Source organism: Melanerpes formicivorus, unplaced genomic scaffold, assembly GCF_026170545.1.
Source record: "Melanerpes formicivorus ecotype bairdi unplaced genomic scaffold, bMelFor1.0.p_v2 SCAF_212, whole genome shotgun sequence".
Lineage (NCBI taxonomy): Eukaryota > Metazoa > Chordata > Aves > Piciformes > Picidae > Melanerpes > Melanerpes formicivorus.
Genome location: NW_027142564.1, coordinates 325,524 through 344,064, shown reverse-complemented (window position 1 = coordinate 344,064; position 18,541 = coordinate 325,524). Strand labels below are relative to the sequence as shown.

The 18,541-nt window shown below is 54.2% G+C and overlaps 1 protein-coding gene and 1 pseudogene across 1 annotated transcript; one reads left to right on the top strand and one right to left on the bottom strand.

The window, feature by feature from the left end:
* The window catches only part of LOC137457939 (zinc finger protein 585A-like), a 132,997-nt pseudogene that overhangs the window by 98,702 nt on the left and 15,754 nt on the right, over positions 1-18,541 (top strand).
* Positions 4,105-5,013, bottom strand: LOC137457942 (olfactory receptor 14J1-like; the record flags this gene model as incomplete). The annotated part of the gene is made up of 1 exon (XM_068169692.1): positions 4,105-5,013. A coding segment is annotated over exon 1 (909 nt), but the record flags the coding sequence as incomplete, so codon positions are not given.

Here is an 18,541-nt window from a genome sequence, read left to right as displayed (position 1 = left end):
CTTCTGCAGTACCTCTCTATTCATCCAGACTAAGGAACTCCCCAGCCAGACACCAATATTGCAGATGTGGTCACAGCAGTGCTGAGTGCAGGGGAGGACAACCTCTGTGTCTGGGGGGCCACACTCCTCCTACCACAGCGCAGCTGCACTTGGCCTTCTTCACTCTCCTCAGGATGTGCTCCATCCCTGGCCATTGGAAATGGTCCCTGCCAGAGTCCTCTCTGCCTGGGCACAGAGCAGAACCTCCAGCTGCAAAGCAACAGCCAAGGCACCTCCCTGCTGCTGCCTTTCTGCTTGGCAGGCACAAGGGATGGCACAGTCCCCAGCCCAGCCCTGGGCTTGTTGCTGGCCAATGACACACAAGGGTTGGATTTTGCAGTGACCTCACATTCACCTCCTGGCCATGTGCCTCCTCCTGCCCTAGTTGCTCCTCAGTCATCCCTGAGGTCCCAGTGCTGGCCCAAGGCCTCAGCCTGCTTGTGGCCTGGCAGCTGAGCATCCACAAGAAACCTCTGCAGGACCTTCCAAGGCAGGTCCCTGCTGCTGCCTCTCAGCTTCTCCAGCAGCCGCAGCCAAGCCCTGTCCCTGCTGCTGTCCCCTCAGGCCCTCAGGTAGCAGGTAGGTGACAACCCAGCTCCAAGACTCTTCCTGAAGGGACTTCCAGGTGCTTAGGGACAGGGAGTCACACAAGTCCCTTGCCCACCACATGCTTTCTGCTGCCTGCTGTGGACTCTGGCAGCTGGGAGGCCAAAAGCACAGAGCCCAGCCAGGAGCCAGGGGCTGCCCTCTCAGCTGCTGCAGCAAGAAGTGACCTCCCTCTCCTTTTCCTGCCCTCTCCCTGCTGCTGCCCTCTCAGCTGCTGAGCCAGCAGTGACCTCCCAGCCCCTGCCCAGCCTTGTGCCTGCTGCTGTGCAGGAGATCCTGAGGCACAGCTGTGCTGCCCATGGCATTGCCACCCATCTCCTCCCTATGTCCATCAGCTGCTCAGCCACAGGTCACTTCCTGCTCCTCTTCCATGGCCATGAGGCTGCTCTGTTTGCTCCCAGGTCCTGCCCTGTGCCAGGGGCCAAGCAGACTCACTCAAGCATGGAAGGGGATACAAAAGTGAAGTCAGAGCACAGGAAGAAGTTTTGGGGCTGAAGTGTCCAGGGCAGGGCTGAGGCCTCAGAGATGCCTTTGAGGGCTGAGGCTCAGGTTAAGGCTTCGGAGGGGCTTTGGTGTCCTGATGAGTGTCCTGGGCAATGCTCAGGTAAGGACAACCTCAGAGGGGCAGCGGTTGGTGTGGGGATGGGCTGAGAGCTGGGGTTAAGGGCAAGGAGTAGATGCCAAGGGTAAAGGTTGGGGCCAGGGTGAGCAATGATGGCAAAATCAGGGTTAGGGCTATGTTTGAGAGGGACTGAGCTTGGAGGGGTGAAGTGTGGCCTGAGCTCTTATGAGATGGAGATGGGGACTGGGTTCAGGGGAGAGGCAGAGGGTAGGGGTAGGGCTGGTGGAGACAGGTTAGAGAGAGTGTAAGAGGTCCAGGTTGCATTAGGAGGGGATGAGGGGATGGAGCTTAGTACTGTAAGGGTACCCACTCTTTGTTGTGAGGAGACAGTGGATCAAGCTTGTACTGGGAATGAGGCCAGTAGGTACTGAGGGAGGCTAAAGGAATCCAATTTGTACTGGGAAGGAGCTGATTTTGTACTGGGAGGAAGCCAGTGGATGCAATTTGTACAGGGACAAGGTCCAGTATCGACAGGTAGGAGATGGGAAGATGCAGTTTGTGTTGGATATGGCCCAGCCTGTACTGGGAGGACTTAAATCACAGAATCACAGAATATGAAGGGTTGGAAGGGACCTCCAGAGATCATCCAGTCCAAGCTCAGTGCCAGAGCAGGATCACCCAGAGCAGGTCACACAGGAACACATCCAGGCAGGTTTGAAAGTGTCCAGAGAAGAAGACTCCACAACCTCTCTGGCAGCCTGCTCCAGGGCTTCAGCACCCTCACAGCACAGAAGAGTCTTTTCATGTTGAGATGGAACTTGCTGTGTTCCGTCTTGCATCCATTGTTCCTTGTCCTATCACTGAGCAACACTGCCAAGAGTCTGGCCCCTTCCTCTGACAACCCCCTCTGATATTGATAGACATTGATCTGATCCCCTCTCAGGCTTCTCCTCTGCAGCCCCAGGGCTCTCAATCTTTCTTCACAGCAGAGATGTTCAAGTCCCTTCATCATCCTCATAGCCTCTGTTGGAGTCCCTCCAGCAGATCTCTGTCTCTCTTGACCTGGGGAGCCCCAAACTGCAGGGATGCAGTCTGTACAGGAAGGGCCCAGTCTGTACTGGGACAGGATTAGGATTTCAGAGCGGACTGGGACAAGGCCCAGTGTTACTGGGAGAGGCCATGGGGTCAGCTTTTACTGGGAGGTGTAAAAGATTTTTCTAGGGGGCACCAAGGGCTGCTGTTAGTACTGGAAGTGGGCCCAGTCAGTACTGGATTGGAGCCAGAGTACACAGTTAACATGTGGAGGGATGCAGTAGGTACTGGGAAGGCACCAGGGAATTCACTTTGTACTGGAATGGGACCCAGAGTGTACTGGGATGGAGCAAGATGATCCAGATTGTGCTGGGATGAAGCCATGTCTGCTCTGGGAGGGGACCAGGGGATTCAGCTTGTTTTGGACCAAGGCCCAGTCTGTACTGGGAGAGCTCAGAGAGGTTCAGTTTGTAGCTGGAGGGGGCCCCAGTCTGAACTGGGATGGCATCAGGGGACCAGTTTACAGGGATGGGTCCTGGTCTGTGCTGGGATGGAAGCAGGGTTTCAGGAGATGCACTTTGTACTGGGATGAGACTCAGACTGTGCTGGGAGATGGCAATGGGATCCCATTTGTACCAGGGTCAGGCCACAGCTGCACTGGGATCAGGATATCCACTTTGTGCTGTGCTGGGTGCAGCTGGGACTCGGGGGGGCGGTCCAAGGGATGCACTTTGTACTGGCACAGGAAACTGTATGGGAGATGGCAAAGGGATGCAGTTTGTCCTGGGATAAGACCACATCTGATCTGGGAGGGGTTGAGGAGATGCAGTTTGTCCTGAGATGTGACCAGGTCTGTACTGGGAGGGGCTAAAAAGATAACTGTAATGTACAGGGACCAGATTTTACTGGAATGGGGCCAGGGAATGCAGCTTGTACTGGAACAGGGTCCAGGCTGTACTGGGAGTGCATTAGGTGATCCAAATTTTATTGACACAAGGCATAATGTGTGCCAGTAGGGATGAAAGGGATCCTGTTTGGACTGGGATAGGGTACAGACTGTATTGGGAGGGCATGAGGGTGTGCAATTTGTACTGGGATGGATGCAGATGGTACTGGCAAAGAAGCCAGGGGATACATTCAGGACTGGGCTGGGACCCAGGTTGCAGTGCTAGAGGACAGTATCATCCAGTTTGGGCTGAGATGAGGCTACATCTGTACTGGGAGGAGTCAGGGTATCCAGTTTAGACTGTGAGTAGGTGCAGTCTGCAGTGGGAGGGGGTTGGGGTATGAAGGCATGAGGAGACATCCTGCTCTGATGGCAGTGCTGCTCTGGAGCACAGCACTGTCCCACAAGCAGCCCTGGCTTCTCCCTACCGACAGTACCAGCACTGCCACACAGCAGCACAGTGCCCAAGCTGCCAGAGCACTCAAGCATTGGCTCAGCACAGAGGCTCAGCAGGAGAGGGTGGAAGGACAGAAAGAGCAGCTGAGGACAACCCAAGCTCTGGGGCTCCCTGGCACTGCTGCTGTGCTGGGACTCTGCCCCTCCACCTCTGCACATAGGCACCAAAGAAGCCTTGGGGGAAGGAATTCAGAGAAACAACTGCCTGTAGGGTCCTTTCTTGTGTTGAACACACAGGGAGCACAGCTCCTCATGTCTGCAGCTTCTGAGGCAAAGCAGACAGGACAACACTGAAGCATAAATGGTCTGAAGAAAGACATTTGTGTGGGAACAACATTCTCACAAGGGGAACAGCACCAGCAGCAGCCAGAACTCCAGCAGCCAGGCTGGGCCTGCACTGAGTGACATCAGAACTGCTCTGCAGGAGAAGACAAAGAGTTTATTACTTCTGAAAGCATCCAGTGACCAGTTTGCTCAGGGCATCCTTGAGCTCCTGGTTCCTCAGGCTGTAGATGAGAGGGTTCACTGCTGGAGGCACCACTGAGTACAGAACTGACAACACCAGGTCCAGGGTTCGGGAGGAGATGGAGGAGGGCTTCAGATGGGCAAAGAAGGCAGTGCTGAGAAACAGGAATACCACAGCCAGGTGAGGGAGGCAGGTGGCAAAGGCTTTGTGACGTCCCTGCTGAGAGGGGATCCTCAGCACTGCCCTGAAGATCTGCACATAGGACACCACAATCAACACAAAACACACGAAGATTAAGCAGACACTGGCTACAATAAGCCAAAGTTCCCTGAGGTAGGATGTGGAGCAGGAGAGCTTGAGGATGTGGGGCACATCACAGAAGAACTGGTGCAGAGCATTGCCCTGGCAGAGGGGCAGGGAAAATGTATTGGCTGTGTGCAGCAGAGCATAGAGAAAGCCACAGGCCCAGACAGCTGCTGCCATGTGGACACAAACTCTGATGCCCAGGAGGGTCTCATAGTGCAGGGGTCTGCAGATGGCAACGTAGCGATCGTAGGACATGGTGGTGAGGAGATAAAACTCTGCTGACATTAGGAATATGAAAAAGAAGACCTGGAGAACACATCCTGCATAGGAGATGTCCCTGGTGTCCCTCAGGGAATTGGCCATGGATTTTGGCACAGTAGTGGAGATGGCACCCAGGTCAAGCACAGCAAGGTTGAGGAGGAAGAAGTACATGGGGGTGTGGAGGTGGTGGTCCCAGGCTATGGTGGTGATGATGAGGCCATTGCCCAGCAGGGCAGCCAGGTAGATGGCCAGGAAGAGGCAGAAGTGCAGGAGCTGCAGCTGCCTTGTGCCTGGGAATGGCAGGAGGAGGAAGTAGGTGATGGAGCTGCTGTTGGCCATCTGCTGCCTCTGGCCATGGAGACCTGTCCAAGGAAGGAAAGGCAATGACAAGTTAGGGCACAATTCTCTCAGCCTCATTGTAACCCCTGTCCCTGAGCTGCATGAGGAATGGATCAGCTCAGTCCCTTCACTAACAACCCATGGCAGAGTTCATCACAGCCTCGTATGCATCAGGGACCCAGAATTGCCATGAAGATTCCTCTGGTGTCAGAAGAAAAAGTGACCAACAGTGCAGTCCCAGGGAGCAAGAGTCCCATTGTGGTGGGTTGAAATTTCCACCCAGCATTATCTTTGCCAGAGCAGCTCAGTTAGAGGCAAATGAAGCTGTATTGACAAGCAAGAGCTACACTCTACAATGGAATGCAATGAACAGGTACAGAACATACAGAAGTGACAATATTAGACAGGAATTTACAATTACCAAACAACACAAAACCCCTCTGCTCAGAGACCAGGGAAGCTGTTCCTAAGCCCCTAACCCCTGTGCCCTGTTCCAAGAGAGAAAAGAGGAGTGAAGAGAGAAAAAAAAGCAGTAGTTTAGAGTCAGCCAAGGCCAGCCAAAGCAGGTGATCTCTCCTGAGTGAAGCAGAACAGCTGAGATCAGAAGAGAAGAGAGAGAATTGTTATGGTACAGCTCCTCTGGTTCCAGATATTTATCCAATCAATTTGTTTAGAATAATCTTTTCTTTTCCTTTTCACACCCAAGAGTGATCTATTTATTTTGTTTCTACTTTTCTGCTCAAATCTGTAACTAAATTTTAAAGGCATAGCCTAAAACCACCACACCCATGGAGAGGTGGAGAAACAGGGACCAGGCCTGCAGTGCTGCAGAGACAGTGAAGGGAAGAGAGAAAAGCAGAGGGGCTGGGGGTGAAGCCTTCTCCTTACCCAGCTCTGCCCACTGCTGCTCACATGGTGGAACTCAAGGGCTTTCATTCTCCTTCTGTGTGCACACTCCAGGAGCCTTCAGCTGAGCGTCAGCTGCTGAGATGGAGATGCCTCCAGGAGCTACAGCTGCAGTGTCCTGCACCCACAGCCTCACTGTATCTGTGACTGCAGTGTCTTCTCCTCCAGTGAGTTCCCAGTCACCCTCCCAGTCCTGGACACCTTGAAGCTCTCTCTGCCTTCCTCATCTCCCTGAGATCCTCTGGCAGTGTCCTCAGCCCTGCTGTGCTGTTCTGCTCCTGGCCAGAGCTGTCTCCTGCAGTGCTGCCTGCTTGCCAGCAGTTCCTTCCAGCCCAGGAGTCCAGCCCAATAGGGCAGCAAATGACCAGCCCAAGGTATTTTAATGACTCTTCGAGTGGCTTTTGGTGCCCTGTAACCCTTGGGGATTGAGAAGAAGCTGATGAAACCTCTCCAGAAGTCAAAGTCAGATTCAAACTCTGAAGTTTCTTCTACTCTTAATGGGTCCCAGTGAAGCATACTGGGAAAGTGTCCCCAGGGTCTGGTTAGGGCAGAAGGAGACAGTGGATGCAAGGGAAGCATCACTGGAGGCACTGAAGCATCTCCAGGCTGTGGTGAGAGCACAGAACTGAGGCAGTGCAGACAGGTCAGGACAAGCAGCTCAAGGTGGCTCTGCTGCTGAGGAAACCTGGAGGGGATTTATTGATCCAAAGGGCCAAGCCCTGACCCCCAGCCCCTGGCAAGGCAGATCCTGTCCCTCACCTGTGGCTCAGGTCTCTGATTCACCCTGTGAAATCAATTTTATCAGATGCTTTGTGCAATAAAAACCTCTCCAATTAGCTGCAGAAGTCTTGGCAATAATTAGAGGTTCAGCAGTATTTAATGAGCCCTATGGAGTATTTGGGGCTGATTACATCATCCTGAGGTACTGCCAGGAGACTCTGCCAAGGTACTGCCAAGAAGCCTCTCAAGAAGTCCAAGGCAGAAGAAAACTCCAAAGTACCTTGAAGCACTGATTGGCCTCACTGAGGCTTGTTACTGACAAAGGCTCCCCAGGGACTCGTCAGAGCAGCTTGTTAGAGGCCAGGATTGCAGGGAGACAAAGACAAAGTACAGGGGAGAAAAACTTGCCTTTGGTCTAGGAAGCAGAAAGGCCAAGCCCTGACCACTGCTCTTGCAATAGAAGAACCTCAAAGCAAAGTTTCTCCTCGCAGGCCTTGGTGGCAGAGGCAAGTGCCAGAGCCAAGGGGACAAAGACCTTGGTCCTGTTGGGCAACTCATCTTTACCAGAGCCCTTGGCCATCCCTACTGCGGCCTGTCCTACACTGTCCCATGCCTGCAGCTCTTTCCCTTCAGGCTGCTGACACCACTCTTGCTTCCCCACCCAGCTCTCCCCCTGCCATTTCCATCTCTTCCCTGAGCTGTCTCAGCTCTCCCTGCCATTTCCTGACACCTCTGGTTGCCTCATGCATAGCAGCTCTGCCCTTGGTGGGACATTTCTTTGGCCTCCTCTCCACTCTGAACCTTCCAAGCTGCACTGTGTGGAGGTTTTGTTCTCTTCCCACTCCCCAGAAGAGCTCCATCCTCTCTGAATTCACCTTTCAGCCATGTGCACATTGCTCTGGCAGTGCCCTGAGCCTCCATTAAGCAGGCTGATGCAGCCCAGGTCCCTCAGCCTCTCCACAGAGATGTCAACCCCATCATAGTAGATCTCCTCTGCAGCCTCTGCAGTTCCTCTCCATTCCTTCAGTCTGGACATTCCCAAAGCCAGACACCAAGCATCCAGATGTGGCCACAGCAGTGCTGAGTCTGAGGGAGGACAACATCTGAGTCTGTGTGGCCACACTTCCTGCCACAGCCCAGCTGCAGTTGGCCTTCTTCCTTGGGTGCAGGGTTTGCTCAATCCCAGTGCATTTGGAATGGTTCCTCCCAGATGCTGTGGTGCCTTTCTGACTGGGGATAGGACACACCAGAAACTCCATCTCTGAAGAACAGTCAGATAGTTTGTACTGTGATGGGGCCCAGTCTGTCAGGGAGTGGGTAAGGGGATATGGTTTGTACTGGGAGGAGTCCTAGAGGAGTGGTTAGAGGGCTTCAGGTGGTGTAGCCTTTCCTGGTTGTGGGCACAATCTGTACTGGGAAAGAGTCCTGTTACAGTTTTATAGTTGGCTGCACCAGGGGAAGTTTTGGCTGGAGGTGAGTGAAAGTTCTTGCCAGAAAGAGGAATTGGCCACTGGAATGTGCTGCCCAGGGAGGGTGGAGTCACTGTCCCTAGAGGTGTTCAAAACAAGATTGGATGTGACACTTGGAGCCATGGATTAGGTGTCATGGGGTGTTGGGTGGTAGGTTGGACTTGATGATCTCTCAGGTCTTCTCCAACCTGGGTGATTCTCTATTTCTGTGATTAGAAGGTGAAAGGAAAAGTCTGAACACAGCTGGTGACCAAACCAATGTCTGGTGACAAACCCAAGAGATTCCAAAACATGTAGTGTAAGGTGAGGAGAACATCTCCTGCCCAGCTGATGGAATGAGAAACTCAAGAGTCTCCCAAAAGCAACAGAAAGAAGGGAAAAGAACCTCAGGAAAGTCTTGCTCAGTATTGCTCTATGAAATGCAGACAGGCCTTAGGCCTGATCCTTGAAATGGGAGCTTAGGAGAAGACAGAGGCTTAGGGCCTGCTCTTGAAGGTGACCTTTGCCCCAGCTCTTCCCAGAGAGGTCCTTGCTGTCCCCTCTTCTGCTCCCTCAAGCAGACCAGCACTCACACATGCCCTGCACTCTAACAGCCATGCAAACAAAGGGGAACAAGATCAGGGTTATTGCTCCAACCAACTGCTTGAGACTGAAGTCCAAGGCAGGAATCCACAACCATAGCCAGGCCCAGAGCTCTGAGAAGCCCCAGGTGGTGTCTTCCTTTTGCACTTCATGCAGCATCTGCTTGATTCCCATATCTCACTGATCACAGAATGGGCTGGGCTGGGAGGGACCTCCAAAGGTTATCTTGGCCAACCTTCCCAGGGACAGCCTCAACTAGATCAGGTTGCCCAGAGGCCTGTCAAGCCTCCCCTGGAATATATCCAGGGATGGGACCCCAACCCCCTCCCTGGGCAACTTGTTCCAGTATTCCACTACCCTCATGGTGCAGAACTTGTGCTGGCTCCTCCTTCCTGCACAATCCTGCTTTGTTCCCATCTCTCACCCATGTCTATGGATGTCTTTCCTCTCTGATCCATGGAAACACAACAGCTTGTGTTCAGTGCTGTGCCCACTCCTCCTTCTGAGGCAAAGACCATGCCTGGAGCCATTCCCTCCTGAGCAGCTATTTCTGCAACCTGTTTCACTCCTCCTGGGAAGCTGATCCTGCACCTGCAGCCCTATTCCAGAGGACTGGAAGAGCAGAGATCTTCACCATGGCCTTTTCTGCTTCAGAAACCATCAGGCAGAAACCATCAGGCCAAGCTGTGCCAACCAGAGGCCCTTTCCTTTGCAGCATTGTTTCATTTGTGCCATTTCACATCTCCTTGGACCCAACTTGGAGTCTCTCACAGATCAGCCAGTTGTATTTGGGAACACTGCCCCAGGGGCACACATTCCTGACCAGCTGAGGGGTAATCTTTTCCTGCCTTTACTGCCACATCTCCAAGACTTTCCCTTTCCCCCTGGTGCTGCCCACCCTGTGTGTTTGTTCCTTATTATGGGATGGTGACAGCCTGGATGGATGCACACCCTGAGTGTTTTTCCCACAGAGGTGCCTTGACTTCAGGCAGTCAATGTTTGCTAATCAGTTAGGTTGCATCTCTGGACACATTTGGAATGTCTCTTCTTTGGATCAGGAGCCTCTTCCATCCCCATCCTGTGCTTCTAATTCTGGATTATCCTTAAGGGAAGTGTTGATCCACAAACTCAACAGGAGCCACCAATGTGCACTTGCAGCCCAGAGAGCCAATTGTATCCTGGGCTGCAGCAAGAGAAAGGTGGCCAGCAGGGCCAGGGAGCTGATTCTCCCACTCTCCTCCACCCTGATGAGACCACACCTAGAGCATTGTGTCCAGTTCTGGAGCATCTGTTACAAGAAGGATCTGTAGGGGCTGGAAGGTGTCCAGAGAAGGGCCATGAGGATAAGCAGAGGTCTGGAGCTGCTCTGCTATGAGGATAGACTGAGAGAATTGGGGCTCTTCAGCCTGGAGAAGAGAAGGCTCCAAGGAGTCCTTCTTGTGGCCTTGCAATATCTGAAGGAGGTTACAAGAAAGCTGGGGAGGGACTTCTTAGGGTGTTGGGTAGGGAAAGGTCTGGGGGATTGGAGCAAAACTTGATGTGGAGAGATTCAGATTGGATGTTAGGAAGAAGTTCTTCCCCATGAGGGTGGAGAGACACTGGCACAGGTTATGCAGGGAGGTGGTGGAAGTCTCATCCCTGCAGGATTTTAAGGCCAAGCTGGATGTGACTCTGAGCAACCTGCTCTGGTGTGAGGTGTCCCTGGCCATGGCAGGGGACTTGGAGCTGGATGATCCTTGAGGTCCCTTCCAACCCTGACAATTCTGTGATTCTCAGTATGTCCAAGAGGTATTAACAGGTAATGGAATTCCAATGAATGCCCTCCCCCCTCCAGCCCTTCCTTAGGGTTCTCAGGGCAGTTGCTGCACCCCCAGCAGTTGCTCTCATCAGCTCTCTGTGTTGTGTTCTGTGTCCATCCAGAATGGACATTTGCTACCAAGGGCTTTCTTTCTAGATTCAGGTGATGAGATTTTCAGTTCCCTTTCTCCTTCTCTTCAGTCTGCTGTTCCTTCTCCTGCACTAGTGCCTGCTGGGACAGGATCCATGTGATTAAGAGGAACCCACTGGCAATTTCTGGGAAGCCTCAGATTCACTGGAGGTGATCTGCACCATGCAATGTCCAGAGCAATGTGAACCCTACAGCACTCAAGGGAACAAATGGTTAGAGAGCAGCCCCATGGAGGACCTGGGAGTTCTGGTGGACAGCAAGTTCTGCATGGGACAGCAATGTGCCCTGGTGGCCAGGAAGGCCAATGGGATGCTGGGGTGTATTTGGAAGAGTGTGGCCAGCACATCCAGGGAGATTCTCCTCCCCCTCTACTCTGCCCTGGGGAGGCCCCACCTAGAATATTGCATCCAGTTCTGGGCTCCCCAGTTCAAGAGGGACAGGGATCTGCTGCAGAGGCTGTGAGGATGCTGAAGGGACTGAAGCACTGCCTGATGAGGAGAGGCTGAGAGGCCTGGGGCTGTTTAATCTGGAGAGGAGAAGTCTGAGAAGGCATTTGATCTCTTCTCCTCTGTCCAGGGCTGTGTTTCAGCTGTGAAGGAACTGTCCCAGGAGTTCCATCAGCTCCAGAAAAAGCTTTTATTCCCCACCTGTACAGTCCTGTGTTTCAGCCATGAGAAGCAGCTGCTCCCCTGTCCAAGGGAGAGAATTAGGGAGGCACACAGCACAGCACACCCTCTGCTTTACTTGTGTGACCATGGGGAGGACATGAGGAAATGGAAAGGAAAATCCAATCCAGTCCTGGCTGCAGGAGTCTGTGACTTACAAGGGAATTGTTCCCCCAGAGATGCTGCCTCAGTTCCCAGTGGGAAATGGCCTAAGAAGAGCAGGGAAGCGAAAACTACTTCTGGTCCTCCTGAAGGGACTCCCAAAGCATCTTCACGAGATGCAAGGGACCCAAGGCAGAATTAGAGGGGCTCTGCCTCCAACCAGATGGAAGGGAGAGACAAATTGGTTTGTTGGACTGTACAGAACCAATGGCCTGGCAAGTTGAAGCCATGAGAGGATAAAGCTTTAGTAGATACAGGTGCCCAGAGTGCTCTGACACCATCAAACCATGAGGGGTGGAACCCATCTGTGTTTCTGGTGTGACAGGAGGATCCCCACACCTGGATGTGTTGGAAGCTGAGTACTGGGATGCAAGCCACAGTTTGCTTTCACTTGGAGGCATGGAAGGAGTCACTGGACTCGATTGCCCCAGAGGTGGAAACACAGCCCCAGCATCTGCAGCATTTGGACTGGACATGGACTGATCCAGACTGTGCTGGAACAGAGTGGAGCTGCAGAGCACCTGCAGTGAGCAGCCCTCTGTGTACTGCAAAGCGACCTCCTGTGGAGTGAGAATGGACAGTGCCTGAGGTGTGCTGCTGATTGCTGCTGGGCATGGTGCAGGTGGCACAGAATGAGGGCTTAGGAATATCAAAGATTAAGCTGGAAATTTGCTGCCATTACTCCACACCATCCTGCCTCATGTCACCTTCACAGGGACAGTGCTGGCTGGAGCAAATTACTACAGGGCTTGAAGTTCAGATGGCAACATGAGAGGCTTCCTGTTCTGGTTGCTGCTGTTGGGTTCTGGCTCTCAGGTGCTGGCTCTTTGCTGAGGGGGACGGCTGCAGGGGTTTAACTCCTGGCTGCTGCTGCTGACTGCTGTGCTTCTTTCTGCAAACAGCCTCAGGTCAGTGTGCATTATGGGATCTCATTTGGATTCAACTCTTTTGAGCTTATCACAAGTCCTTATCCCAGACCAGAGGGTTTTTTGATTCATGTGTGTATTTTTCCCTCACTTCTGTTTTGGGAGGGAACAGACAGCTTAACCTCTTCTGAGCTCTTCAACCTGTTCCAGCCCCAGAGTGGAAAGCCAACAGAAGCTTTCTGAGTTCTTCCAAAGATCTCCATGACCTTCCCCCTACACCCTCCAAAGATCCCAAAAGTCAGTCCCAGGACCATCCAAATCCCAAACACCTAAGATCACCTGAAAGCCCCTGAAGAATGCCTCTGAGATGCCCATCAAGACTCCTCTGAGAACCTCATTTTGCCTTCCCTCGATGGAGAACACAGCTCCACCCCATCCCTTGGGAGCAAATGCCCCCAAAATTCAGGCATTGAGGCAGGGATATCTGAAATAAAAGCAAACAGACAGGATTTGGGTAACTTTTGGCTTTTATTGAGACAATTGGTCAATGGACAGAGGATTTCTTACCCCAGGGAGACAAAAAGCATTGGGGAAGAACCAGACAGACCCTGGCAAAGCCCTGCCCATCTCCACTGGGAGCTCCAGCTGTGCAGACTCAGCACTGTAATTGTTCTCATCAGCAATAATTGGTGTTCAGAAGGGCAGGAGGTGTTTGTTGCTGCTGATGTCCCCAGTCCCTGAGAAGTGCAGAGGTAAAAGGCATGATTTTGGTGCTGGACAGGCCCCCTCAGAAGGGTCATGATTACCCCACAGATTCTAGGTGGATTTATGCCTCCCCTCCAGTGCAGGCTGCTCTCTGGTGTGGATGCAGCAGTGCTTGTTGAGGTGCCCCTTCTGGGTGGAGCTCTTACCGCAATCCACACAAGTGAACGTCTTCTCACCACTGTGGGTACGGTGGTGGCGAATGAGATTGTCCCTACGGCTGAAGGCCTGACCGCACGCAGCACATCTGAACGACTTCTCGCCAGTGTGCACACCACGGTGCTCTGTGAGATCGCGCTTCCTGGTGAAGCTCTTGCCGCAGTCAGTACAGCTGTAGGGCTTCTCACCATTATGGATGAGTTGGTGCTGGATGTATTGAGTACTCGTGGTGAAGTTCTTCCCGCACTCAGCACAAGGGAACAGATGCTCTCCAGTGTGGATGCGGCGATGGATGGTGAGAGTGTAGCTGTGTTTGAAGCTCTTGCCGCAGTCCCTGCAGATGAAGGCCTTCTCCCTGTTATGGGTGAGGTGGTGTTGCCTAAGATGAGAGATCTGCCTGAAGCACTTGCCACAGCTGTCACAGGAGAAGGGCCTCTCTCCAGTATGGGTGAGGCAGTGCTGGGTGAGATGGTAGCGCCGGGTGAAGCTCTGGCCGCAGTCAGCACCGGTGAACGGCCGCTCTCCAGTGTGGGTGAGGCAATGCTGGGTGAGATAGCCTCGCTGGGTAAAGCTCGCTCCGCAGTCAGCACAGGTGAAAGGTTTCTCTCCAGTGTGGGTGCGGCGGTGCTGGAGGAGATCAGAGTTCCAGCGGAACCTCTTGCCACAGTCACCACAAACTAAGGGCTGGGAGCCAGTCGGCGGGCAGTGGTGCTTCACTACCTCTGAGCTACCTGGGAAGCTCTGCCCACACTCAGGGCACTGATTCAGCTCTTTGGGTGACACTGAGGGACCTGCTCTGGCTTCATCCTCCTCCATACATTCCTCCCCCTCATCCTGGTCGCCTTCATCATCATCATTATCCTCCTCTTCATAATTGTCATTCTCAGCATCATCCTCCATCTTCTCCTCCTTTTCCTCCCCATCCTCCTCTACTTTGGGACTGCATATTGGCTTCTCCAACTTGATCTCTGGGTGCTGCTTCTCCTCCCAACTCTTGTCTGAGTCCTTCTGTGAGGCCATACTGTGGGAAGGAGGGGTCACAGCTGTGCAATAGGGAAGATGGAAGCACCTGAGCCCAGGATCTCAAACCCTCAGATCCTGCCTGGGTCATGACAGTCCCTGACTCCCAACACCCAGCTGGGGGAGAGAGTACAGAGGGGACCTCAAACCTTCAGTTTCTGCCACAGTGTAGGCTCAGACCTCTAACACCTGTGCTGAGACCCCAGGTTCCTGTGATCAGTGCCCTGAGGCACCCTGGGACATACAAGTGGTCCTGTCCTACTCTCCTCAAGCCTGGTGGCATTGGCAGGGTGGTTCTTGGCCCAGCCTTGTCCTTTGATCTCCCTTGGCTCAGACAATGGAGGCAGCAGCACTGAACAAGGAACACCAAACCACCTCCAACCTTCTCCCACCACCCTCCAGATCCCAACCCACAAACATCATCCCCTGCTCACAACTCACCCCAGCAGCCTGGAGCATTCCTCAACTCCCACAACACCTGATGGGCCTCAGAGCTCCTGGAGAGATGAAATATGCTGCACAGGAGGGGATGGAGGAGGCTAAGAGCTGCCCTGGGGGCCTAGGATCCTGCTATTAACCCACTCTGGGTTTCTTACCTGTTGAGCTGCTCCAAGGGACAGATCTGCAAACTCTGCTCTTCCACAGCACACAGGGGCAGGGATGATGGAGAGAAAGGGACACAACTCCTGCCACAGAGAAGCAAAGGGCTCAAAGGAGAGCACAGACCTGCAAGGGATGGTTCAGCACTGCCCAGGACCAGGCAGCACAGCTCAGCCTTGCTGGGGGCAGCTCCCAAGCCCAGCAGCACAGCCACAGCACACAGCCAGGGCTGCTCAAGATGGGAGGACTCAGCAAGTACAGACTCAGCTCCTTGCCCAGCACACAGCCCCCAGCACACAGCTTCAGGCCAGCACCACAACACAGCTGCCTCCACACAGCCTCACCCAGGCCTTGCCTAAAGCTTCCTCCCACTGCCTGCCCAGGCCTCTGCTGGCTGCAGCTGCATTGCACTGCTGGCTGCAGCTGCTTGCTCTGGACCCAGCTCTCCTCCCTGGCCCTTCCCCCACCACACCCACTCTGTGCTCAGCTCTGCCCTGCACACACCTCTCTGCTGCCCACTGTCCAAGAGAAGATAACAGCAGCCCTCAGGACACACACAAAGGGAGCTTCATGATCTCTGCAGATGCAGCAAAGGGGGAAGGGACTTGGGCAGCTTCTTGCTAAACCTCTTCAGCCCTCACTGGGATGCTGGAGGAGTCTCTGGCTCCTGCCCAAACCTCACACCTCCAGCACCCTTCACACACCTGCAGCCCAAAGAGACTCACTGGAAAGGGTTTGGCTTCCTTCTCTCCCTGACCATTTCTCTCAGCTTGCTCTTTGCAGTTCCCTGGAGCTGCCACTCCACATCCCCAAGAGAAAACTGAGGTTGGATGGGAGGGCACAGTGCCCATGGGCTGCTGTTCATCTCCCAGCTGACACAGGCAGAGCTGCAGCACAATTCACTCCTTTCAGCTCCTCAAATACTGCCAGATTCTGCCATTCCCTGCACACACATTTGCCACATGGGACCTGGATCCTCGCCTCTTTTTGGGGGGGACAAGGCCTAATTCCTGCCTGGCCACTCCCAGGCCCTTCCCTCATTCCCAAAACATCCATGGCCCTGCTGCCTTGGCTGTCCCATGGCCCTGTGTCCCCCACCTCCACTGCCACTGCCGCTGGAAGGGTGGAGTGGGAAATGCTGTGGCTGAGGAAGCATCTAAGGAACTGGGCTGGAAGCAGCAGCACAAGAATGGAAGGGGCCTGAGACTAAAGGCTGGGATCAGCTGGAGGGCTGAAAGAACAGCACCAAGCCAAGGGGGGGGTTACAGATGAGGGCTGGGAAGGGACCCTGCAGACACCTCAGGCAGCAACTGATGAGAGCAAGGGGGACAGAGAGGGAGTGAGACCTCAGGTGACTCCTGCCATGGGGGATGGCAGGCCTGTGTGGGCAGGAGCCCTGAGTGCCTGCTTGGGCTGTGCTGGATGTCAGGAGGGGTCAGGGCACTGTCCTGAGCCAGGCAGGGTTTGGGGCTTTGAGCTTCTGGGGTCAGCTGCTGCCAGCACCATTGGAGGTAGGAGCCAGGCAGAGCCACACAGCTGCTGAACTAAGCCCTCCCACCCCCTGCAGCCTTCACCCTCCATCTCTCCATCCAGTGCTCCATCTCCACTCACTTGCTGCCCTCTCAGAGTCCCCAGGGACCCACCAAGTCTCCAGGGCTGATCTACACATCCTTCAGGGCCCTACAGAAGCCCCTGGATGAGAGCATGGAGGAGAATCCCTGTGGTGGGTGGAAGGCACTGGGATGTCTTACACCAGAGAGTAGAGACCTCCAGCAGGGACAGCAGAGTCCAGAGGGACACCACAAAGTGTCATCTAGCTTAGTTCATTCCCACAAGGCCTGCACTCACTCTCTACAAAGGAACAGCACAGGATCTCCAACCTCCTTTTCCCTTCCTCTCTGCTCCCAGGAACAGCTTCTGGGATCTCTCTCTGCAGAGGAGCTTTCAGGCCTTGGCAGTGCTGCCAACTGCAGCCTGCAGCAGCCTGGCTCACCTGGGAGCTGCCTACCAGAATCTGTAACTGCAGCTCTTGGGTATGGGGGAGGAGGGGCAGAGAGGCATGGGGGAGGGGGAAGGCATTTGGGGCCTGTGCTCTGAACAGCACAGCCATGGAAACTGCCCAATTCTATCCAACCCTCTGGCCACAGCTTGGCATCAACTCCTTTCACAAGGCTCAAAGAGAGCCTCTTTGCCTCCTGAAACCTAAGGCAATACCCTGCAGAACAAGTTGGGGGAGCTCAAGGGGACAAGCTGCAGAGGGGGCCCAGGGCAACCTCCTGAGCTTCAACAAGAGCAAGGGCAGGGTCCTGCCCCTGGCCTGGCACAATCCTCACAATCAGGACAGGCTGGGGGAGGAGGGGATAGGAAGCAGCCCTGCAGAATAGGACTGGGGGGTGCTGCTGGACAAGAAGCTGGACAGGAACAGACAGGGGGAGCCTGCAGCCCACAAGGCCAAGGGCAGCCTGGGCTGCACCAAAAGCAGCAGGGCCAGAGATGGACAGAGGCCATCCTGGCACTTGGCTCTGCTCTGCTGAGACTTCACCTGCAGCACTGCAGCCAGCTCTGGAGCCCTCAACACAGGAAGGACATGGACCTGATGGAGAGGGTTCAGAGGAGGGACACAAAAATGATCAGGGGCTTGGAGCAGCTCTGCTACCAGGACAGGCTGAGGGAGCTGGGGGTGATCAGCCTGGAGAGGAGAAGACTCTGTGGAGACCTAAGAGTGACCTTCTGGTACCTGAAGGGGACTACAAGAAGGCTGCAGAGGGACTCTTTGAAGCCATTGCCTCTGGTCCTGTCCCTGCAGGCTTCGCAAACCAGAGCAGAGCAGATAGAGATTGGATGTGAGGAACAAGTTCTGCACCAGGAGGCTGCTGGAACACTGCAACAGGTTGCCCAGGAGGGGCTTGAGGGCCCAGCCCTGGAGAGGTTCATGGTCAGGCTGGACAGGGCTCTGGGCAACCTGAGCTAGTGCAGGATGTCCCTGCTGACTGCAGAGGGGCTTGGACTGCATCACTTTTGCAGCTCCCTGCCAACCCAAACCACTCTAGCATTCTAGGAGGCTAAGGGCAGCCTCCAGGAGAGGAGGAAAAAGATGAGGCAGAGGAGGACAAGGAAGAGGACAAGGAGGAGGAGAACCAAAATCTCTTCCTAACTCCTCCACAGGGCCAAATTCCTGGAAAGCTCTTCCAGCTCTGCAGAGTTCATTCTGAAGAGAGCTGAGGGAGTTGCTAGGCTCAGGGATGTCTTGCACACTCTGCACAAATGCTCCAGAAGCTTTCCAAGTGCCCTCAAAACCAGCAGCACAGCTCTGCTGCCACACAATGCCAGGCTGCAAGGGACCCCAAGGCTCAGCTGCTCCAACCTTGCCAGCTGACACTGGACTGGAAAGGAGCTGGCCCAGCCCCCTGCCAAGCTGAGCCTTCCAACTCTGCCCTGCAGGGCAATCCACCACTGCCCTGGGGAGAGGATTCCAATGGCTGACTGGCAGGGAAAAGCTTTTGCCTCTGCAGGGCACTGTGCCACTTCAGCTCAACTCTTGCAGCAGCTCTTTGAGATCTGCCTTTGGAGCACCACAAACTCTGAAGCACTGCAGTGCAAAGCAGCTCAGCTTCAACTTCCAACTGCCTGAACTCTCTCATTTTAAATTCAAGGCAGGGGCCAGGCTCA